The following is a 25,005-nucleotide window of genomic DNA, read 5'->3' as shown; positions in this document are numbered from 1 at the left end:
CTTAACTGCTGGACCGCCAGGGAGTTCCCTCATTTCACTTTTGAATAGCTCTAACACGTGGGGAATCTCAGTGTGAAAATCTCCCTCCTAAACCTTTCATTAACTGGTCCCTATTTGGGTGTGAGAATGAGGTATAAAGAAAACATCCAATTGTACTTTCTATCTGGGGCCCTGTTCTCATGGGCTCCATCCTATATGATCTCTTCTCCGGTATGGACACCCATCAACATCCAACACTTGGGGACCATCCATGAATTTATCCATCCATCCTTCATGCAGCCATGCATTCATCTGTTCATTCAACAGACACTTATCAAGATCCAACCATCTGCCACGCTGGGAAGGTACAGGGGCCACGGTGTTGGGCAAAACCTTTCTGAACTAAAACCACAAACAACTGAGGACACGGACTTTAAACACTAAGTAAAGAAATAAGTGCATTATTACAACTTGTAAGAGGGGAGAGGAAGGAAAAGAACGGACTGCTCTGACAAGAAGCTACAAGTAGAAAGGCCAACAGGGGGTCAGGGGAGAGCTGAGGGATGAGAAGGCGCTGCCAGGGTGGTGATGGAGGGTGTGTGTGTGAAGAGTGGAGCAAGGCCCCCATGGGGTGTCCAAGGCCCGAGGGGGGCAGAGCCTACCCTGTGCAAGTGCTGAGAGGAGCTGCGGGGGGCGGGGACTGTGCTCCTCCCCTCTCCTGCCCTTTCTCTGCTTGTCACATTGCAACCCATCAATGTCCTTCTTCAAGCTGGTGCCCAGAGAGCAAGGCAGAATCCTTAGAGAGGACAGATCTGTGAAGACCGAGCCGACTGCCTCCCTCTTGGCTCCAGACCTCATGTTCTCAGTGCAGGCAAAGACAGGGATACGAATTTTACCTTAATCTTCGATGGGGCCCTTGCAGTTCCCACTTCACCCAGAAAGGAACCATCTGAGCTAAATGGATCTGAAGCTGTGAGACAACCATGTTTTGAGAGTCCAAATCCACTGCGCTGGTTGGGGGGACAGCCAGAACTCAGGAGCTCCCGAGGGGAGGCCCAGAGCCCCAGCTCTGCAGAGAGGGGCTAGGTCATGGTTGCCCTCTTTGCAGCTGAGATATTCTGAGGTTTACTTCCTGCATCTGGATGGATTTGGAAAACAGAGGAGGAGGTGAAAGAGGGCAGAGCTTATAGCGAAAGGACCCAGCTCCAAGGACCTTTGCACCATTTACCAATACTGTCATTTCTACAGCTGCAGGCCCTCATCTGCAAGATGGGGGGTGGTAATAACTGGGACCTCATGGGGGTGGGGGGCATGGATTACGTGAGATGACTGGTAAGCGTGTTTGTGACCTGCTAAGTCGATTGCACATTTTTGGCTGCCTCTTCTCTGGCCGAGACGATCAGGCAGAGTAACACCGTCTCTGCCTCATTAACAGCAGGAACTGTTTGTATCCCTTGGAAAATCACTTGTTTGCAAAATTTGTCTGTCTTTATAATCACAGTGTGTGCTCACAGCCCTGTTTGGGCTGCTAAGATGATTGCATAATACGTCTTTTACAGTAATTGCCTCATTTCTGCAAAAAAAAGGCATAATGTTTCCTAGCTCTCTAGGTCTTCAGTACCCAGATAGAAATTTACCTCATTATGGCAATTCTCCAAGGAGAGGTATTTTCCTGAATTTATCCACTCTGATCACCAGAATATTCACTTTAATAGTCATGGTCAGGTATCCATATAGAGTAACACCTAGAAAGGGGGTGTTCATTTATGCACTAGCTAAATGTATATTGAGTATTTATACTCCACTCTAGTTATTATGCTAAACCCTGGGGATATACTGCTGAACAAGACAGGACGTATGTTCTCAGGAAGTTCTGAATAGATTTGAGGATTAATTCAAGAAAACAGGCAATTTCATTAGAAGATAGTGGGTATAAGAATGGGTTAAATATCAAGGAACCACAAGGGCACAAATGAAAAAAGGATGGGCGTGAGTAAGTGGGAGGAATCAGAAAAAACCAAAGAGAATGGCAAAGTAACACACATTTTAAAGACAACAAGATGCATTTCTCTGTACAGGTTTAAACACGTTTTCAGAGGCTGCCAGTTGGTCCTAATGAGTATCCCATTCCCTTATTATAACAGTAACACTTCATAGCAAATATCACGCAAGAAAATAGAAGAGTCTGTATTCTTGCCTGGACCATCTGTGCTGAGAGGTCAGCTCCCTCCCGCAAGGCATGTATTGCCAATTGTTAGAAGTTACTAATCTGCTTGGGAATCCAAGTGTATTGTCAGGGTCAGATGCAGGAACAGAATCAGACCAGATATTTTATGCACTAAGAGATTTTATGCAGAGAATTAGGTACTAGATAAATGGACGCTAGGCACAGCCTCAGCAACTGCTTCTCCACCCACAAAGAGAGTGACCAGCTAGTGGCAAGCTGAGTAGGCTCCTGCCACCAACACAGGGCTGCCTGTTCACAGCCAGGAAGCGAGTGAGGGGACGCTAGGACACCGTGATAGAAAAGCTTAATTTCTCAGAGCCATGCTTGTGGCAACCACAGGCTAAACATCAGGAGGAACGACCCAGCTTCCCAAACTTGCACAGGTGCCTCTAAATGAAGGGACCAAATTTGCATCTGGAACATGGCTGCACAGGAGTCTGAGAGACCTAATTTTCAGGGACCAGAGTCTACACTAGAGGAAGGCACTGGAGAAGAGAAGAGGACTGGGATGGATGATGGGGACCAAGCCTTGCCCTCCATCACACTGAGGAATGGCAGCCCCCTGGCTCCCTACTGCGAGGTTCCCTTTTCTGCATCCTTTGTCATGGTACAAGTTTTTGTAGGAGCAATGTTTATGTGATTACAGGGATACCTACAGCCACCTTGAGAGAAGTAGTTAGGGTACCATTACTAGGTATGTGATCTTAGGCATTATACTTAATCCCTTTGTGTCTTTGCTTCCTCACCACAAAATGGGGATAGTATTAATCCCAACCTCAAAGTCTGTTGTGAGCAATATATGAACTAATACAGGTAATGGTCTCAGAACAGTGTTAGACATCTAATAAGCAGCTATTTATATTTATAGTATGGGCTAAAAATACAGCCCTCTATGGAAAAGCTCCATGATACTGTGCAAAACCACCAGTAACCTGAAACATTAGCTTAGGCCAGTACCATTTAAATTTTTCGCATTACTCATTCTGTACAAAACATATAGAGATGTATTAAGTTTCTCAAAAAAAGACTGCATTCGCTGGATGATACTTTTTTCTTCCAGTATGAAGAATCCTACCTCCTGCTCCACAGTTTACAATAGAGAAAAGATCTTTGCAAAATTTTGAATCACAAAGTTCTAGTGAAGCTTACAGAAACAAGCACATCTAAGAAACCAGGAGTATTTTTCTTGTTTTGTTTTCAAAATGAAAACTAGAACTCTACTTCCTACACTTTAATCTATAATAGAAAGGTATACAACAAAGACTATTGCTGTTGAGAACAGAATGGGCAAGTGAGCACAGAAGCAATTAAAGGAAGAATTGATCCACTAACTAAGCCCAACAGAAAAAATACAACATTGCTTCCATTTCGCAGAGGAACTTGTGCCTTCTGATAACCAATCTCAGAAAAATCTCCAAGGATTCTCCCACTATCTCTAGACTATGGATTTACCAAATAGCAGGCCAGGAGATCTGGGGAAAATCTACTTGCCTTTCACAGTACAAAGCCAAGGCTGTAGAATCTCTGTTCTCTTGTACTAGGAAGGGAATCTAAGGATAAATGGCAGGGGAGGCCCTAAAAATCAGTGCCACTCTCTTTTCTGTGGCTTTTCCCTCAGATTGTTTCTTTGAACACAAGTATTCTCACTGGTTGTGCCATAATTAGGAAGCACAGCCTCAGCTCTTCTATATGCTAATAGAGTGCCTGATGTACAAGAAAAACTTCAGTTCTTCAAGAGTTGATGTCCGTAAGGAAGCATTCTGGGAGTTTCTGTGTGCAGGTGCCTAGCCAGAGAGAAAATTTTAGCTTTCATCCTAAATCATTACATTTTAAGGCTCAGCACATTAAATGCTTCTTAAGGGCAAGGGTTGGGTTTCTGTACTTATTCTATAACTTCCCATAACTCCTAATGTGTGGTTTTCCACAGTGGAACACCTGACAGGCAAATATTGGGAAATAAGAAAGTGTTTCTTGCTCAAGAAAGTATAGGAAATGCTGGGTTACACCAAGTAAAGTGTGCTGCTTACTCCAAGTTTCTCAAACCTTTAACATATATTGTGAGTCTCTAAAGTGGGGCAATGTAGGCAGATTTTTCCATCCTTATTTAACCATAGAACTATTTCCCCATGGAGTGATAACTGAAATCCACTGAAACTAATGTGCAGGATATGAGTGCTATTCATGTGGCTATTATATTCATGCCTTCATCCATCACTGCATTATCCTACTATAGTGTATGAGTTTTGGTGAAAAATGGATTAGGAAGCTGGAGATCTGATTGAGAAACACTTCTAGAAAAAAAGTTCAAAAATATACAAGAAAGACTAAGGGATATTGAGGATAAAAGGAAAAGTGTCCATATCTGGAAAATCAAAGTCCTGGAAGACCAAAGAAATATGAAACTACTAGGATGAACTACTAGTCTGTTGGAAAAAGAGATATTGATGAGATTAAAAAAATAAATGGGGGTGAATATGGTGGTCTAGACAGGGCTTCTCAACCTTGGCACTGTTGATATTTTGGGCTGGATAACTCTGTTATCTTTGTTGTGGTGGAGCTGTCCTGTGCATTATAGGCTGTTTGGTGGCATCCCTGGCTTCTACGTTGCAGATGCCAGAAACACCCCCTACAATGTGACGTCCAAAAATGTCTTCAGATATTACCAAATGTCCACTGGGAGGCAAAATTACCCTTGACTGAGACCCACTGGACTATGATTAAAAGGAGTCCATAAGAACAATAAAAAATGTATAACTTTGAAATCAACAGATCTAATGGAAAGCAGAAAAGAAGAATCAAAGAAAAAGAAAACACAGTAAATAAAGAATCTAAAGAAAGATGGCAAAAATAAGTCCTAATAGAACAGTAAATATAATAAATATAAATGTGCTATTCTAGCCAATTACAAGTCAGAGATACCCAGATCAGAATAAAAAAGCACACACAAAGAGCTACACTTAAAAAAAGATAAAGGTTGAAAATAAAGAAAAGACAGATCCAGTAAATATGAAGCAGAAGAAAACAGAGAGACTAGCAGCCTTAAATAGTTAAAAAAAAAAAAACCCAACAAAATTCAAGGCAAAGAATAGCACAAGGGGGCACAGGCAGATCTGTAATAATAACCTGTAAGAAACTGTAGAGGAAAAAGATGTAAATATCATGAACATTCATGCACTTAGTAATCAGCATCAAATCTGCAAAGTATAAAACTTACAGAAGCAAAGGTAGAAATAGATGCATCAATTAAAACAAAATTTTTGGCTAGTGATTTTGAGACTCTCCATTCAAAAAATGGAAGAGACAGAAAATTAGAATATACAATTTATGTGATTGAACTTAAATACACACACACTCGAGAGAGAGAGGGAGAGAGGATCCTTGCTTTGTGAGTCACCCTATGAACTGAAACTTGTACATATCCGAATTGTGTCCTGTTTTGCATGGTTCCATGGGAACTGTTACCACTCTATATTTATATAACAAAAATATTTATATATAAATATTATATACACATATATTAAACCTTTGTATATATTGATATCTATGTATAAGATATCTATATCTCTCTATATATAAGATATTCTCTATCTCTAGATAGATGACAGATAGGTAGATAGGGTGAACCTTATTCACAACAAAAATACACTTTATGATCATACATGGAATATTTATAAACATTGAGCAGGGATAGGTCACAGAAGACGTCTCAAAAAATTTAAAAAATAATCAGTTTGATACAGACCATAATCTCTGACCTCACACAGATAAGGCAACCAAAATGTATGGAAGGGAATATATGTCCTCAGGCACCAGTCTATGGAGATCCTTCAAAGATGCCATTTTAGGAAATTTTAAATCTTAATTTTGCTCTGAGTTATCATCTCTTGATTTGTTGAAATTTAAATGCGTGAATGTACTCTAGTTTCATTATGATTTAAATTACTGAGCAAATTCTAGCATGGTATAGGGATAGCATGGTATAGCATGGTATAATAATGATATGATTTATTAAAATGCTAAATTTATAAGAAGGTTTGCGAATTATGAGCATATTATGCCTACTTATTCAATTATATTTTCATAATTTTAATTGCATACTTACTTCATGTTTCAGCAGTTTTAATAAGGGCTCCTTCCAACAGAGTCAAAGGAATGGCTATTAAAAAAAATTGATCATCCTAAAGAGGGTTTTAAGATATTAAAGTCTTTAAAATACTGGAACGTAAAATGAAGAGGTGAAAAATACTTGAATAGATCTGCTCTAATTAATTTAGCATTCTTATGGTTAGACGTCTTAATTGTATTCTTCAATTTATGTATCCTAACCCAGTTATACAATACTGTTCCCTCAGTGTGCTGAATCTTTAACACTAAGTATAGGACTCACAAATAATTAGCTTTTACTTGTCAAATTCAAATAGGCATTACTGAATGAATAATTGCAAAACTATTTCCTAGGAATACTGATGACTAGCAAATCTGCCACTAAGTACTTGTTTTTGACCAAGTCACAAGCTTCTGCCTCTTTACTGACAATTAAGATCTCTTTCCAGGTCCCTGTGGGTATGGTAAGAGGCTTTTGTCTATAACGTACAACCGAAACAACTGAGCACATGTCTAAGGGCCATGGTTAAGCTGAATGAAGCCTGGGAATTAGGGCAATTTGCCATAATGCATCCAGAGACTAGAGCTACCTGACAAGTTAAATCAAGACACATTTATTGATCAACAGGCAGTAAATGCACAGTATCTCATCAATTCCATTCAATGATCCTGAGAACATTATTTCTCTATTTTGAAGATAAGGAGCCTGAAGTTCTGATGACTACCTGGCTGAGGCCACACATCCAGACAGTGGCAGAGTATGATTCTAAGCCAGGTCAAGTTGTCACTGAAACCCCAGGATCTTTCCCCTTTCTGTGTCACTAGGGGAGAGAAAACTTCATCATGCTCCTCCAGTTCAGGAACCACTCCATAAATGAGGGCAACCAGATGCAATCTCACTGTGAAAGTAATGGTAATACTTTTATTGTCCCATTGCTGGGTTCCTGGCTGAAGACAGCACTAGTGACTCGGTGACAGTGTCAGTGAGCAGGGCCACACATCCCCTTCCAAAGCCAGATATCTCACTCACTATGGCGGGAGAAAAGTCACGTTTGTCCGGAGAGCTCTGGAGGGCTGAGCTGAAAGCATCACAAACCTGGCCTCATGGGGACATTTAGGTTGCCCACTGATGTGGAATGGCCCATACGTGACATTGCACCCAAATGTGCCAAGACGTCCTCATGGTCACTGTGGGGTCTGTCGCCAGGGTAGGCAGCTGTGTGGCATTGGGAACCACTGACTTGGCATTTCCTCAATTGTGAAATGACAGATCAGATGAAATCACAGAGCTCTATGATTTGCTCTTTGTCAAGGCACGGCAAATCTGGAAGGTGAGTTACTAAGGACCCACCAATGATGAACTTTTAAGATTCACGGAGAATTTTGGATTTGGAAGTTGCTTTTGAAATGCTATTCTGCCGAAAGTGTTGGCATTTTGCATTAAATCACTTCACAGTTATATATGTGCAGCTACTGTGAGAAGAACACACTGTCAAATTGAGATTCTCAGAGGATGAACCGTGTTTACTTCTGTCTCAGCCAAAATGTCATGTTAACACCAGATCTTGTTCATTCATGGAGCTTCCGGACACTTCATCCCGCCGACCACCCCTTCCTTCCTCAGACACCCTCTCTCTCGTCTTCTATGACATGGTCCCCTGGTTCTCATCCTACCTCTCCATCTCGCCCCCATCTCCTTTTTGAGTTCCTCTTCTGCCCCTCTCTCTGATAGGGACCTTCTGGTGCTTTCTTTCTACACTCAATCCACGAGTGAATTCTTCTACTCTCAGGGCCAATTATCCCAGATCTACACCCCAGCCTGGATCTAGGGCTGAGCTCAAGATCCATCCATCCTTTCCCCATGGATGAAGGTATCCACCTTTCCCCCGTCACGCTGTACTCCAGCTATTCCTTGACTTGAGAAATAAATGCCACTGACACCACTGCAGGAAGGTACAGCTGTGAAGAGCTGCTTCAAAACTAGATCTGGGGCCAAAAATATAATTGCCTAAGGTGCTGAACAAGTAACCATCATCATTAAAGTAGGGATAGGTGGCAAGGAACCTGTGACAAAACTGAAGGGTGCAGGCTAGTCTAAAGGGGGAAGTTAATGCTTGACCCAGCCCACTAGAGCCACAGGAATTATGGGCTCAGTCAGCCAAACTGAGAGCTTTTGCACAAAAAGCTAGAAAGGTGGACTTCAGCGAGAAATCTCTACTTTTTGAAATACTGACAACTAACCAAATTTAAAACAATATGGACTAAACAAAATGTGTTTGGTGGTCTGTTCTTTTGCAGGCTCTGTTTGAGATTGATGGTACTCAAACACCGATTCCAGAACTATTTTTTAAAGCCAATTAAATATTACCTGTTTGGAAGTCCAATTTAGTTGAGTAACCAATAGTTGTGTAACAATTTCAAAAATTATGTTTTCCCATCTTTACAGTAATGTGTGTATTGTAAATACACTAACCAAACTGATTGCAAAACCTTCAAAAGAGCCAAAGAAATTTCCCTGACAGCTAGTTAGTCAGATTAGAGCCCCCGAATTTTATCATAAAAATGACCTGGGTTGTAAAATACTCATAACAATCCTTTGGTGTCTTTGATAGTCAATGATGTTAAATCTGGTATTGTGTGTCTGAATGTGCAAATGTTTCGTTGTATGGACTGAATGCAGAAGGCCTGGCCTCTGTTGAACTTGAACCACCCCCTCACCCCACCAACAATTACAACCTTCACTTGTGGATTTACCAGCGTGAATGTGTCAGTTTTCACCACATCTGATTCCACCACGTAAAATAGATGAAATACATTTTCAAGTCAATTTCTCTTCATAATTTCAAATTTGTGAGATTTATTTTCTCCAGTCACTCTCCTTTCAGCCAGCACAACTGTTCCTTAGCCTGTGGTGTGCCTGCTCTCACTGTCTGTATCATCCATGATGTTTTTGGAATACAAAGCAGTAAGAATCTTGAAAGAGCAGGTGAAAAGAGGTCTACGATTATGTTGAAAACTAAAGTGAAATTACCCCACATACATGTGCATACCTTGGTTGTGTATACGGTGTTGCTTTGGTCTTACAGACACATGGATTTAAAAACAAGCTTCTCATATTAACTTACTCATAAGCAGAAGAGCTTCTATAGTTGCAAATGGTAATGACATTTGTGTTCAGCCACACCTCGTCCTGCTATTGATTCCTTTCCATTGAATAGAGCTGGCAGGTGAAGCCTCATGTGCGGTCCTCCGTGTGTTAGAATGTGGTGTATAACACGTTTGATTGTGAATTGTGTGTTTTAATGAAATGATCGAGTTTGCTGAAATAGTAAAGCATCCGTAAAAGTGAATTATGAATTAACGTACTTGTTGGATGCCCAAACCACACTGCTAAGACCATTATTTCCGTGGCACTAAGTGCTGTTCTACTCACCAATGAGGTACATGCCAATCCAGTCCCCAGCGTCCACTTCCTCCTTTATGTCCCAGTGGATCACCAGGTCCTGCGAGTGCCCTATGTTGTAGTAGGAGCTGCTGACCATGAGTGTGGAGCGGCTGTCTGAGGTGACCAGGTCGGTGTCGCTGGTGGAGCGGGGGATGGTGACAGCGCCATGAGGGCCGGTCCTAATGGCCATGCTGTGGAACTGGCCCGGGTTGTAGCTGTGGCGTAGGGGCTCCTTGCACCGGCGTCGGTTCTGGGAGTTTCTGGATGGAGATGCCATGGCAGCCAGGCCTAAGAACCTGTTCTGGTACAGATTCTGTCGGGGTAAACAGACAGTCAGCAGGGGCGGGAGATGCCGGCTACACTGTCAGTCACTGTTTTCATAGGGAAGGGAGGATGTGCTGAGGGGAAGCCAGCTGGGACGGAGCAGCCCTTTTAGGAAGATTTGAAATAGACATAGAGCATCTTCCTCGGGGCCAATGCTGTAGCTCTGGTTCACGTGGGGAAGGCAAGAACTAAATGCACACTCACCAAGGGGCCGTGCATTTGCGCTCTGCTGGGGTCTCAGCCTCCTCTAGCCTGCTTAGTACTAGAAGGTCAGGAATGTCTGCAGAATGGCCCTGGAGGTGTGACTGCCCCCAATCAAAGTGCCATCTCTTGAGTTCTCCAGCATAAATTCAATTGGATCCAATTTTACCCTTCTTTAGGGTAAATGATGTTTATTACCATTGCACATTTTAGTGACCCCTGCAGCATTCAAGACCCTACACACAGCTCAGAATTAGAAGCGGTCCCTGCTGGGTGAGGCAGTCACTTTTTCTCCATTTACAGCTTTTTCACTCTATAGAATGTCTCTGGACCACCTGAAATTCATATAAGGATCTCAGATATCCTAGTAATCTTCCAACACCACCGTTTTCACTAAAACCCAATCTCAGAGGACCATGTCTCCCTCAGAGCCAATGTTATTGTAGAAAACATTGCATCTGTGGAGGAAAAAATGCATGTTTTTTATTGTTTACAACATGGAGCACTTAAAACTAGTTGAGCTGATGCAGAGCAATGACTCGATTGTTTTGGAGGCAGAAAGCTTTGAAAACATGGGGAAAGGGGCATCCTATGGAATTAGAACAAGGGATTCTTTTTTGAAACAAGCAAGGGTGATTTTGACTTCATCAAAGTATACTACAATTGGGATTTAAATGTACATTTTTGGGGTTCCTGGCTATAAAAGTACATGCTGTTGTACAACAATAAATCTTTTGTTTTCAAGAAGAGAAGATTAAGGCCTTAAAATGTGTTGAATCATGCAGTTTAGATCCCAGAGACTGTAACTAATTATACACATCAATCAAATGCAAGTTATTGACTTTTTGTTTACCAGCCACAAGGAGCAGACCCCAGCACCAGTCTACTCTTCAGATTATATAAGTCTATTTAGCAGTAATTTAGGCCTATACTTTTTCCAACTTCCAAGACCAGGGCATTTGTAAAGAGTCTGTTAACCTGATTAAGCACAGCGTTGGCATTTGGAGTCTTGGGCCTTAATGGCCATATGGCGGGCCTATTCATTCATTATCTGAGTCTTTCATTAGGAATTTTTCTAGCCCCACTGGTGGTAACCATGGAATTACTATTGGTGGAAAAGCCAGACTTCAGAAAGCATCTCATCACACTATTGGTACCATATGTCCTATGTTTAAAAAAAAAATGCTCGTCACTGCAACAGTATGAAAATAGATGGACCACAGTGTTTCCTGGAAACCAGTCCACCTCTCAGGAAGACAGGCACAGCCTTGAGCCCAGGAAATAGGGACAGCCCAGCCACCTGACAGGCACCCTGCCTTTTCAGGGCAGCTCCAGGAGGATCCCAGTAACCTGACCATCCACCAGGGTGCTTTGTTCAGAGACCTTTGTAAAACCTCCAAAACAAGGAAGGCTGTTGCTAGAGCATTACCTTTCTTCAGTTTACACGTACTTTATGTGCACTAGTAGCATCTTACAGTATTATCATGGAGATTAAAAATGACTACTTGGGATTAAATGAGATAATCAAGTATATCTTATGAGTTAGACCAAACTATGGGCAAATTTGGAGCAGCACCTCCCAGTTTCCAAGCTGTGTATCCCTGGACAACTTACTGGATCTCTCTAGTTCTCTATTTCCTCATTTGTAAATAGGTTACTGTCAGAATTTAATGAGATAATGCAAGCCAAGCTCTTACTATAGTGAGTGCTCAATAAATAAAAATCTACTACTAAAATATTCAATACTACTGAAACAGAGGTCCTGGGCAGTCAGCCAGGCTCCCTCAATGGCCAAGGGTCTCCTCATGTTGTCCCCAGAGACTCACATTTGAGGTCATTCAACAGCAAACCTACAAATCATTCCTAGTCATGACCCTCCAGGTTTCCTCTTACAAAACTGAAGTTGCAAACATTGAATAGGCTAGCATGTTTGGAAAGGTGTCCTATCTACCAGTTTTTTGATAAATCTTCCTTTTGCTTTTTGGGTAAATAAACCTTTTATTTGTCAGATTACTGCCTGAGTGGGATATTTTTGCATTCATGTTGAGGCTGAGAGATTTTTATCCATGTCGTGTCAATCAGGGCCTCAAAAAAGACTACAGAGTGCTTTTCTTTTGTTGAAGACACTTCTGCCATGGTATTATTATTAGAATTCCGTGGAAACCAGACGCTGTCAAATTACACCAATGAACACTGTCCACATGGTGGGAACAAAAGCATAGAAGGAAACATGAGTCAAGGAAGACATTTGTCAGTAATTTAGTAGACTGGAATAATGATATTTGCCTGGTATTGGAAGGGCGGCCTCAATGCTGCTCCTTGAAGACCACACTCCCCTCACCCCACCCCAGCTATGCCCACATCCTCCCCACTCATACTTGCAGGCAGGATTTATATTCTGCTTTGAGGTTATGCTCCAGCACCAGCTCTGCTATAACCTCTCCTTACACCCTTTCCCATTCCCAAGAGGGTGGGGCTTTATGCTCCATGATCCCACAGGAATCCCACTGCCCTACAAGGATTCTCATTGTATTATTGCTAGTTGACCTGTCTGTGTTTTTCCCTAAACCATGAAGACCCTGAGGCCAGTGTTTCCTGCTGGAACTGCATGACATCTGGCACACACAGAGAAAAGCGCTAAAAAGTTTAATTCATAGAACTTATTTTATTCAATTATGTCCCTTCTTGTTCCAGAAAGGGCTTAAGATGACTAATACAAATAGATAAGATAAAGAACAGTGTGATAAGTTAGTAGTAGATGGTGCAGAGGTGAAAAAAATAGAAAAAAGTTACCTAGGAAGAAGGCTAACATCAAACTTTAAGCTGTCGTGTCCTAAACAGGTGTTACTGTCAAATGCTCACAACAGCTGTTTCTGGAATGCAGCAGGCGGATAGTTGGTTCCCAATGCATGGTTCCTTTGTGGCCATGTTTCCCCCAGGTCTTCACACGTGTTTAGTTTACACTATAGACTCATCCGGGTGGAAGAAGCAATTGAATCATTCTCCCTTCACATCTGAATTGTGAAAGATAGATGAGCATCTGTCCTGCTTTTAAATAGCCCTGGACAAAAGACCACTCTCTTCCTAGACAGTGATTCCAATGTTTTACAACCTCACAATTCTTCTTCATCTCTCAGGCAAATCTTGTCTGACAGAGATCTCCCTTCTTTCTCCAGGCTCTCCCACTTGATGGATGATGAAGAAGTTAACTGTATCATTAAAGTTTTCCCAGTTTTTTCCCCATCCCATCAAGTAATTCAAATGCCCTTTATCTTCTCTTACACTGGTGATAGGTAATAGACATGGATAAGAAAACCACAAGAATATTAGTAACAGTTTCAGTAACATTATAATTGTCTAATTATTGGTTGTAATCAAGGGCACCTAGTTATGGGCTATGCTGGGCATAGATTTTAATTGACCCTTGAAAAAGTAGGTCCAGTGAGTGAGCCAACGTGTGAGATGCTGGAAACAATCTGATCACATTGTGTTCTGCTTACTAGGAAGTGAGACTCCATGTGCTGGTTTGTTTCCTATTTGTCTCCGAGGATCCAACAATGATGTTTTGTTGACTTGTTTTGCTTTCTGACTTAAATAACTTGTAATTGTGGAAATGTTTTGAATTAAGTGATATGTTCTTTGATTATTTTTTAAATCTTGGAATAGGCCTGTGTGTTTAATCTGTTTAGTATGCATTATAGTATATTAGCAAAAACAAAACCTTCCAGAAGGAGATAGAATCTTAAAAGCAAAAAAAACCCCATCATTTCTAGGAAAGGAACAAGTTGCTATGTATATCCTTTTTTGTTGTTGTTGTTGTTAATTCGAGGAGCATAGGGAGACAAAAGATTCGGCTGTGTCAATTTCTAACTGACAGAGTCATTCAAAGCGTTTCTGATTTGGAATACAAAGCTGTGAGTGAGTGTTGTCTCAGAAATGAAAAGAAAGTGGACAGAAGGCATATCTAGAATAGAGAAAGTGATTCTTAAAAATTGCCTCTACACTCAGAAATCAAAAACTGTGAGTGGAAAACATAGGCCCTGAAGGAAACTTCATTAAAGCATACAAGACTCCGAGGTTATAGAAACTGGCATTATTTAGCAGGAGAAAGAACATAAGAGTTATTTGAGTTCATGGACAGATTTTATTTTGAGCAAGTAGCTGCCTGAAGCTTTCTTATCCTACACTCAGATCTTGTTATGCCAACAGGGGGGTAATGGAACTTAAAAAAATTATATAACTTGTCTCTTTCTACAGTGGATTTGAGAAAATTTACAACAAAAGAAATGTACAAGGAAATAGAGAAATATAAACCAGACAAAAATCGGGAAGTAGCAATAAGAAAGAGGGTAATAATATCAGGAGCATTTTCTCTATGTAAGGAACTTGGTACATTATCTCATTAAAACCCTATCAATTATCACTCTCCCCATGTTGGTGAGAAACCCAGCTCAGATGGTTAATAAACATTCCCAAGGTCATGCCTCTTGCAGCAGGAAATAGGGATTTGAGCCATTCTGTGTGATTATAAGTGGGCACTCTGACCGCTTGTAAGCACTCTCTCCAAATTAAAACACGGGAAGATAAAGTTGCAATAATTGAGACTCAGATTCTCCTCTGAGATTCTTGGCAGCCAAAAAGATAAAGGAAAATGTAATTCTCACGATCAGAATATCGGAATGTTTTTCTCCCTCCAAGTTCTTAATAAGATGCTTCATTTTTAACTTTATGTAGGGGACAGACCCTACATGATGTGGTGAACAATATCTTAAAAGAATATCTTTTTCTAAAATCACAAATGTAGTGGCTGATTACTTGGATAAGTCTTTGACAAAAACTGAGGTCATAATACAAAGAGAGTTTATTAGGGGCTGAACGAATGGGTTCAGATACTGTTGCCTCTGATCACATTCAAAAGTCCCCTTGGCTTATTGCACCACTGATGCCCCAAACCTCTGCTTTCAACTCTGTTCTCAATCCTGAATCTCCCTCTCTGGCCTTGATGCTGATAAAATAAATTTTCACGTATTGAGGTGCGGGGAAGTCATTCTGGCTTGTACATGAGTTAACTTGAATTTTATGCTAACCAGAACAGCCTGTTTGTGGCCTATCAAACATACATTGTACATCTGCTTTAATTATTAAAGAAAAAGGCATATTGACCAGAAGTAAAGAATGCTCGTGTTAAAATAAAGATTAAATGGCTCCCTTCCTGGATGCCAATGCTGATCCTCCTTCCATGGTAAGACTCCCTTCCCAGGTGCCAAGGCCATACTGACTCTCTGTGTACGTGCTGATCTGTTTTCCTGGAAACCTTGAAGGAATGTATCCCTGACTTGTTTGGTGTTCTTTGTTCTAACAAGACATAAAACTGTGCTGAAAACCATCTCCGGAGCAGTTCCTCAGAGTTGTCTGAGAGGCTGCCTTTTGGGCTATAGTCCTCAGTTTGGCTCATATAAAATTCTTCTCTATTCCTACTAGAGATTGTTTATTGATTATTTTCACTGACAGTGCAAGTAAACCAGAGCCAGACAGACATGCTCTCTCTGCAACTGTCTTGTTAACCACTTCTCCTCAGTGTCCCCCCACTAAGACGCAGGCGCCAAGAGAGCGTGGTCCCTGCCTAGTTCCTTTAGGTCTGCATTTCCAGCTAAAGTAGTGCAGGGCAAGGATGCAGTGAATGTTCAGTGAATGAATGAATGAGTGGGCGTGTGTGGGATGCAGGCTGGAGTGTGCCCGCCTCCTCTGTCTCGGGGTCACCATGTGATGCTCTGTTCCCTGACCTCAGGAACCCATCTCAGTGCCTCTTTTGGCTCAAGCACATGACTTTGGTGCCCAGAATCCCCCGAGTTACCAGTTTCCAAATGACACTGGTCAGAAGGGAGAGTTGAGGACAAGGTGTAATACTGCCCCTGGTTGGTCCCCTTCTCCGCCTCACATCCTGAGATCTGAGTCCCGTCCGTACATTCCTATCTCTGCTGTTGTGAGTGAGACTGTGGGACAGAGGTCGGTGTGAGGGGCTGAGGTGACCCCACCAGATGGCTGTGTATGTCTCAGGAGGAGAGTGGGAGGCGGCTATGATAGCATCATCTCTGTCCAACTCTTCAGCTCCTGGGCACCCGTCCCTGACACTGTGCCTCCAAACCGTGCTTTTAGCCTCAAAGCCATGTGTTGAAAACCCTGTCTTTTATGCTGGCCATTGTGCACAAGAGTATCGTGGAGTTACATAAACTAAATTGTGTGGGCTTCTTTTCTTTGAAGGAGAAACAGAATCCCACACATTGCTGGCTGAAAGGGAACATTAGGCAGAGAAAAATTTAATAAGCAAAGCAAGCCAAGCCAGGGAATATCCGCCTAGGAAGTCAGGATTTAAAAGACATGGGTCTTGTTAAAATGACAGTCAACACATTATTTTAGGAACACATAGAGCCTTCTCACTGAGGACCAAGTCCCCCAATACGTCTATTAGAGTTGCTCAGCCCCACCCCACTTCCCTTGGGCCCCACTTACGGGGAGGAAAGTCTTTGTTTGTGGGTCAGATGACTTCTCTCTGCTCACACCTAAGAGCACCTAAGAGGGGTGGGCAGGACGCCCTGCCAGGCTTTGTTGGGTGGGTGCCTTTCACCGCTGTGGTCAAGTCTGGAATTTCTTGGTGAAGCTCTGGGTCATTCTGGAGGTTTATGCTTGGAGGTGTTCAAGAACCAAGTTGTCAAAATCTGGGCAGTTTGTATAGCCGGAATAGTGGGCAGGGGCTGGAGTTGAGGGGAGATAGGAAGGTGGGAGGTAGGGGGGCCTTCCCATATTTTTTAGGAGAAAGCCCAGATCCCTAGCATCTCCTTCTGTTCTACGTTGAAAGGAAAGGTCCTTGAAAGTGGTATTCCTGTGTGTGTGTGTTTGTGAGAGACAGACAGACAGACAGATGACAGACAGAGAATGAATGGGCACGCCCAGATATGAAAAAGGTCCTGTCTTTGCCTTTTCAATGTTAAAGAGGTCTGTTTCTTCCTCAAGAGGGTCCCATCCTGATGGATGTTGGTAAAGTTCCTTCTTTACCTATTGACACTTGCAGGAGAAAAGGAAATACTTTCATCTCCCAGAACCACAGTGATGGTCAGGACAGGTCAGGGCACCCAAGCTCTCAGGGACCCTGCTGACCACTAGGGAGGCCCCTGGTGGGAGTGCAGGGGAGCGGAACGTCTGCATGTCACCAGTGTCCTCCTCCTGGCATCCAGCACTGGGCAGCCATGAGGAACATCCTGACCCTCAGCAGCTCCGCTCCCGGAACTCAGCAAGGTTCCAGGACACTGGGGTGATGGAGTCTCTCCCATACCCAGGGCGCCTGCTTGGTGACAGTCCTGTCTCCCAAACCCAACCCAAAAAACAGAGTCATGCAGACTCCCAGAGTGAGTCGTGGGAGGTCCTGCCCAGCCCTGCTCCTGCCCGCTAGAAGCAGAGGCCCCCCAAAGGGCAGCATCAGCACCGACCACAGCAAGTGAGCAGCAGAGTCTCGAGGGAACCCGAGGCCCACGGCCTGCCTCCCTCAACAGGGACATCGGGCTTGTGGAGAACGTGAGGCACCGTGTGTTTCCCTCCTATTTTCAGGATCCTGATCAGATTTGCCAGCTAATCGGTAATGCGGCCAGACAATGAATACAGCTGTAAGAAGGACCTTTCAGGAGGATTTCAAATGAGGGGCTAAGTTTGCATACGTATTGGACTTAATACTGAAAAGTAAGTGATTATCTGTTGTGGAGGTTCGGGGTGCTATACAGATGCTTTCTTTTAAATTCTTCCGCCCCCTGGAAGGTTGGACCCAGCATAGTTGGGTGGATTTTTCAGTAAACTCTTGGTTTTCTTCTCCCTTCTTTTATCCCGTTCAATGAGCAAATGTTTATTGAGTCATTAGTATGTAACAGACGCTGTGCTCAGTATTGAGTACAGAGGAGACATGAATTAAACGGTGCTCTCTCCTCAAAGGGTCCTGTGCAGGAGGCGCACATCTAGGCAGTCCACTATGACACAGTGGCCAGGGCAGTGACGGGAGCGGCGACAAGGTCCCGCATGGGAGGGAGACAGATGCTGGCAAGGACTTCCCAGGTGGCGGAACAGCGAAGCAGTATTTGGAAGGAGGGGTAGGAAGGTTGCCAGCTGGGCAAGGGCAGAGGGCGATCCAATTCAGGCAGAGGGAACTCGGTGTGTAAAGGCACAGCTTTACAGAAAAGCATGGTGTGCTCCTGGGCTGAGCAGAGCTTCTCCCAGCTGCCTGCCAGAGAATCAGGCAGCACAGCTGGAAGAGTGGGAGGCGGGTCTCCCACACCACACAAGACAAAGGACCTCCTCCCTTGGAAGATGGGGAGCCACAGGAGAGAGCTGATCTGGGAAACACAACAATTCGCTCACCTTAGAAGCATCACCCTGCAGCAATGAGGAGGAGCGCAAGAAGCCTGCTGTGTCTGGGGGAGCTCGTGCTAAAGCAACTCTGAAAGTCAAGTCCATGTGGAGGGAGAAGCTGCACCAGTCAGATGGTCCCTGAAGTCTAAACCCTCAGTACTATCTGCAACCTAGGCACTAAGTCTCATTGTGAGAGGAGAAGTAAAGGAACAACATACACCCTGGGTCCTTGAAAGGGTGTGTAAATGAAGGGCAATCTGAAGGCACAGTCATGGAGACCTCGGAGGTACCACACATGGCCTGTTTCTACTGGGATCTCACCACCGTTGCCGTCATCCTGGAGTACGGCAGTGTCACGTACCACGCAGCGTGTTCTAAGACAAATGGCACTTGTGCCTCATTTCACTGTTAGAAAACTTTGCACCACTTAGTAGCATGCGTTCCAGAATACTCTGCTTCTCAGAACTAACTGGGAGAAGTACATTTCAGGATTTTTGCACTCTTCATTTGCAAAGCTTGCCCAACACATCAATACAGAGTGAATTAGACCAACTTTGTGGAACATATTGTATTTGTAACCTTATCTTGCCATAGAATTCAGTACAAAGGCTATCCTTCCTGGTTATATAGCAAAGTAATGTTACCAGTGGTGACCAGAGCCAAGTAATATGTATGTTAACACACACGAATACTTACAATGTGATCTGTACCACACTGGGAATGAGGCTTTGGTCTAGCTTCTATCTAGTGCTAAGAAAGATGCATGAGCAATAATTTCAGCACAGGGTGACAAACCAACAAGTTTGGGAAGATACAAAGGATAGGGAGAGAACTACTCATTTTGTCTGATGAGGAAGGAAATTAAGACTTTAGGGAGAAGTGGAGAAGGTATATTTTAGGCAGAAGGGATATATGCAAAGGCATGAGAGTTATAAAGCCCATCCACGTGTGTTCAGGGGACAGGAAGAAAACCAGTGTGTCGGAGGCAGGATGCTTGGGGCAGGAGCAGTGGGAGGGATGAGGCTGGAGTAGAGACAAGACTGATTTAAAGGCCCTGTATGCCAAAGTCAGGAGAGGGGCATTTCTTCTGGGGAGAGTGAGCCCTTCTGAAAATAGGAGAAGATCCAGTAGCAGGGTCACCTACATTGTGCTTCCACAAATGCTGTGAAAATGCTACTGAACAACTTTCTTCAGGAGCAACTTGCTAGAAGTTTCTGCCAAGCTACCAGGGGAAGCTACTGGGAGGGTGGATGGATATTGCACAGCTGTCACCGCAGGAGTACGGGAGGTCGTCAGCACTTCCTTTTTCAGATCACCTATCAGGACAAAGGAAGGCACCATCTTGGACTCCAGCTCTAACAAAGGTGCCAGTCACTAGGACCATGGACCATAAAGACCCATTTTCAGGACACAGAGGAACTGAACTAGCAGCAGCACTTTGCTTCTGTTATCAACATGCCCAGGAAGAACACATCCAGACCTGATATAAATTCAATACCTAAGACCACTTTTGGAAGACAACTTAGGGCAGAAATGAAGAGTAAAACATAAATAGCATTTGGCAATATAAATGAAATGCATCTGGTCTCTCTTTATTTCTGTTTCATATCCCTCCCTCTGCCTCCCTTGAGAAGAGAAAAAGGCAGTTCATATCCTGGATAATACATTCCTTCCCAAGTTCCTTCCTTGTCATTCTTTTTTTTTTTTTTTTTTTTTTTTTTTTTTTGCGGTATGCGGGCCTCTCACTGTTGTGGCCTCTCCCGTTGCGGAGCACAGGCTCCGGATGCGCAGGCCCAGCGGCCATGGCTCACGGGCCCAGCCGCTCCGCGGCATATGGGATCCTCCCAGACCGGGGCACGAACCCGTATCCCCTGCATCGGCAGGCGGACTCTCAACCACTGAGCCACCAGGGAGGCCCCTTCCTTGTCATTCTTGTGGCCACTTCTGTGATATTTGTAGCCCACATTACTCAATTCCAATTCTAGCTGTCACTCATTCTCTTATCCACTGCATGCTGCACCAACTCAGCACCGAGGCTATAAGATGAGGACCAGCAGAGATGGCTTAAATCAAGGGTTATCTGTGGAAGAAGAAGGAAATAAGAGACAGCTGGTGCTATTAAAAAGGAATTAGGTGATGAAATGATAGGGAGGAAAATCAACCCAGTGGAGAAAAGAAACTTAGCTACTACCTTTTAAACATGCTCACGTCACACTTGCTACTGAAATTCTTTTTTTTTTTCGCTACTGAAATTCTTGAACAGCCTTCACAGAAAGTCCCTTCTGACTTTTGTCATACCAATTAATCTTTTGGATTTTTCAGAACTAAAGAGAAGGGACAATCAATTGAGGCAGCTTGGAGCCTTTGAACTCATGGGCAAGAGCTATAGTCTGCTGGGGATTTTAGAGAGTATTTTCAGTTTTACAGACTACAGAAAAGGAATGATTTTCTCATAGTCATTTCTTTCGCTTGGATGCCTGGGACCATCACCTGAGTTTGTCTGTGATACAGAAAAGATGCAGCTGCCACAATGAATGACACACGCCACTGCCTGTCCCACCAGTTCCTGGGGGAATCTTTGCTCAATAGTATGGTATGGGTTTACATAAAATTTAATACAAGTTAATTAGACTCTCTATAGCCATCACCAGAAGGCAAACTAGATGATTATCAACTGGCTAAGACAGTTTTCACTCTGAAGCTGATGCCTAGAAGTCGAGGGTCTCAATGATATGGTAATATATTCCAGGGCACTCACTGCCATTTCAATTACTTAAAAGACAAGCCTCCTACACCGGGACAAATAGAAACTCAGAAGTCTCAATGATCTAGATATTTTAGATTTTTTTTTCGTTTGAGGCTGGAATTAATTATTCAGATAACATCTCTAATTTTCCATTTTCCCTTGCAGGCAGAAAACATCAGAGATGAAAGTTTTGTATCCTTCCAGGGATGTGGGAGCAGCAGACACAGCTCTCACTTCATGGGGCGACAGCGACAGAGAATCTGTCATCTGCCTGGGTTGCCATTCAAACTGCTCATTAAGCTTTTGTGCAAAGACCCAAGAGACAGCGGAATTAAAAGGAAAATGAAAAAATGAAGTAATTCAGGTTTCTGAAAGGCTGTTCAAGACGAAACATTAGTTCTGAGGAAGAAAGCACCACATGGTAAACATTAGTTCTGAGGAAGAAAGACTCATGGTAATGAGTCTTAAATGCATCCAGTTCCAAGATGTTAGCTTTGTTCTTTGCAGGCAACAGTCTCAGCCCCACTAGTCCTGGGAAGATGACACACTCCATGTCAGCAGCTTAATTATGACCCACCCATCAGAGGCCAGCATTTTACTCTTCATTAAAATTACTCCAAGGTCGTTAAAGCCACATGTCAGTGTGGCATTTAACTGCTAAGACTGCATTTCCCAGACCATCTTCATTTATTTATTCATTCAGTCAACAAATGAACGTGTCAAACACTGGAAAATGAATCAGAGTATAACTATGCCTTATATCTGCCCTGGAAAGCCAGGTCACACTCGTATGAAAAACTAACAACAGCCCAGGGTATTCTCTGGAGTCTTATCTCCCCAGCTGCCAAAGTAAGCGTTGCCAAGAAGAAACACAAATGCAGGGCCGGAGTAGGATGGGTCTTCCTGACAGGGAGAATGGTGCCTGCCCAAACATAATATAGAGGATCCAGGACACATACTTTAAGTCCTACCCAATTTAGGTTTTTAAGAAAAATACTGCAATCACCGCTTTCTAGTGACTCTATTTTATATGTGTTTCAATGGACATGTTATCAACACATTGAAAAAGGATGCTTAGAGACAAACCAAATGTAGCTACCTCATGTAGCGCAGAAAATACTTCTCTGTCTTGGGATACCCATCGAAATCTGGGTAGCAATTGTCATTTTTACCTATAGGGCAGGGGGAGGCATGGGAAGGATCCTTGCTGGGACTGGTGACTAGAAAGCCTTGCAAACCATTTTGGTGAATGGTTCCTTCTGCGTATTTTCTGAGCCATCTCTCTTCTTGGCTGCCACATCAGCACTATCCCTAGAGAATACTGGCCACACACAGCAAAGGGAGACCGATTCCACATAGCCTCCATTTTACAGGATGCAAAAACCATCTGAAAGATGATAAAAAGCAGTCTCTATAATTAACGTTTCCATCTGCTGATTAGGAAGTGTCAGAAATAAACAAAAGTAATTGTGGCATTTTGACAAGGACTTGAATACCAGGACTGAACTGTGCCCTTGCTTTGATCGTATATGATTCAATTCTGTTTAACAATATCCACTGAATATCTAGTCTTTGCAAAGCTCTGGACTAGCTGTTTAACACATGATCCCTGGTCAATATAACTGAGGCAGTAAAAGCTGACTGTATGAGAAGAAAACAAAACTAAAAATAAAACAAATGGCCTGACTTCATAGAGATTCTAACTCAGCAGACTGGGGTGGGGCTCAGACAACTGTAATTTAACCATCCCCCAAAAGGGTCCAACACTGTCTCTAATGGGTGGTGGTCACAGAAAGCTGCAAAGAGGAGGTGGCCATTGGGAAATTTTAACAACTGTGCATTAAGTGCCTTGAAGGCATGCATCAGACTTAAGGAGGCAGAGGATGCAGAAGGAGGCGGTTTCCAGCCGGAGGCAGAGCTACAGAGGCTGCCAAGTACACCCTGAAGGCTGCTCTTTAGAGGTGTCAGGAAGAACCTTGGAACGGTTCGTTTCTAAATGAATTCACTAGCCTCAGTTCACATCCGGGCTCATTTCTCAATCTCGAGTGGTCGAAAGGGCCATAAACCTGTCAAGTGAAAGTGACATGGAAAAGTTTGCTCTGGACCTGAGAGCACCAGCGGTGGAGGAAAGCAGAGACTGTCCCTAGCACTTCTTTTAGCTGGAATTGCCCCACCTCAGATTCAGGCTGCGTTGCTGACCTCAGAGCTGAACATTTGGGTGTGTCTTGTAAGGGCCGCAGACCTTGCCTTCACCACTCGGCAGACACTGCCACAGCCTTTCCTGGGCATCAAGAAAAGTCAAGCCATATTCTGCAAATTCCGAGGACCTGAGGGAGCCCAGAGTTGGGACTATTGAGTATAAAAATGATACATGCTAACATGTTGAAAAATACACAAAAATTAAAAATTAAATTTAATTAAATTTAAATTAAAAATTAAAAAAAATCACACACCCATAACCATGCCACTCAGAGGCTACCAGAGTGGTCACCTGCCAATATTTCCTTCCATTTCTCTTTATGCATTTTGTTAGATAATTGAGACCACACATTTTTGTATTCTGCTTTTTTTAAAAAACATCTTTATTGGAGTATAATTGCTTTACATTGTTGTGTTAGTTGCTGCTGTATAACAAAGTGAATCAGCTATGCATATACATATATCGCCATATCCCCTCCCTCTTGTGTCTCCATCCCACCCTCTCTATCCCACCCATCTAGGTGGTCACAAAACACCAAGCTGATCTCCCTGTGCCATGCGGCTGCTTCCTACTAGTTATCTATTTTACATTTGGTAGTGTATATATATCCATGCCACTCTCTCACTTCATCTCAGCTTACCCTTCCCCCTCCCTGTGTCCTCAAGTCCATTCTCTATGTCTGTGTCTTTATTCCTGCCCTACCCCTAGGTTCTTCAGAATCTTTTTTTTTTTAGATTCCATATATATGTGTTAGCATACAGTATTTGTTTTACTCTTTCTGACTTACTTCACTCTGTACGACAGACTCTAGGTCCATCCACCTCACTACAAATAACTAACTCAATTTCATTTCTTTTTATGGCTGAGTAATATTCCATTGTATATATGTGCCACATCTTCTTTATCCATTCATCTGTCGATGGACACTTAGGTTGCTTCCATGTCCTGGCTATTGTAAATAGAGCTGCAATGAACATTTTGGTGCATGACTCTTTTTGAATTATGGTTTTCTCAGGGCATATGCCCAGTAGTGGGATTGTTGGGTCATATGGTAGTTCTATTTTTAGTTTTTAAGGAACCTCCATACCGTTCTCTATAGTGACTGTACCAATTTACATTCCCGCCAACAGTGAAAGAGGGTTCCCTTTTCTCCACACCCTCTCCAGCATTTGTTGTTTGTAAATTTTTGAGGATGGCCATTCTGACTGGTGTGAGGTGATACCTCATTGTACTTTTGATTTGCATTTCTCTAATGATTAATGATATTGAGCATTATTAATCCTTTGATATTAATCCTTTGTCAGTTGTTTCACTTGCAAATATTTTTGCCATTCTGAGGTTGTCTTTTCATCTTTTTTATGGTTTCCTTTGCTGTGCAAAGCTTTTAA

General features: G+C 42.9%; 1 protein-coding gene across 1 annotated transcript in view; it reads right to left on the bottom strand.

The window, feature by feature from the left end:
- The window catches only part of HECW1 (HECT, C2 and WW domain containing E3 ubiquitin protein ligase 1), a 249,871-nt gene extending 239,809 nt beyond the window's left edge, over positions 1-10,062 (bottom strand). The window contains exon 1 of the mRNA XM_060108182.1: positions 9,744-10,062. Coding sequence (XP_059964165.1) covers positions 9,744-10,032 — 289 coding nt within the window. The 5' untranslated portion in view covers positions 10,033-10,062. The remainder of the gene's footprint in view (positions 1-9,743) is intronic.
- Between the last annotated feature and the right edge of the window lie 14,943 nt (positions 10,063-25,005).

This window comes from Mesoplodon densirostris, chromosome 9 (genome assembly GCF_025265405.1).
Source record: "Mesoplodon densirostris isolate mMesDen1 chromosome 9, mMesDen1 primary haplotype, whole genome shotgun sequence".
In the NCBI taxonomy this organism is placed as follows: Eukaryota; Metazoa; Chordata; class Mammalia; order Artiodactyla; family Ziphiidae; genus Mesoplodon; species Mesoplodon densirostris.
This window is presented reverse-complemented; position numbering and strand designations above follow the sequence as displayed.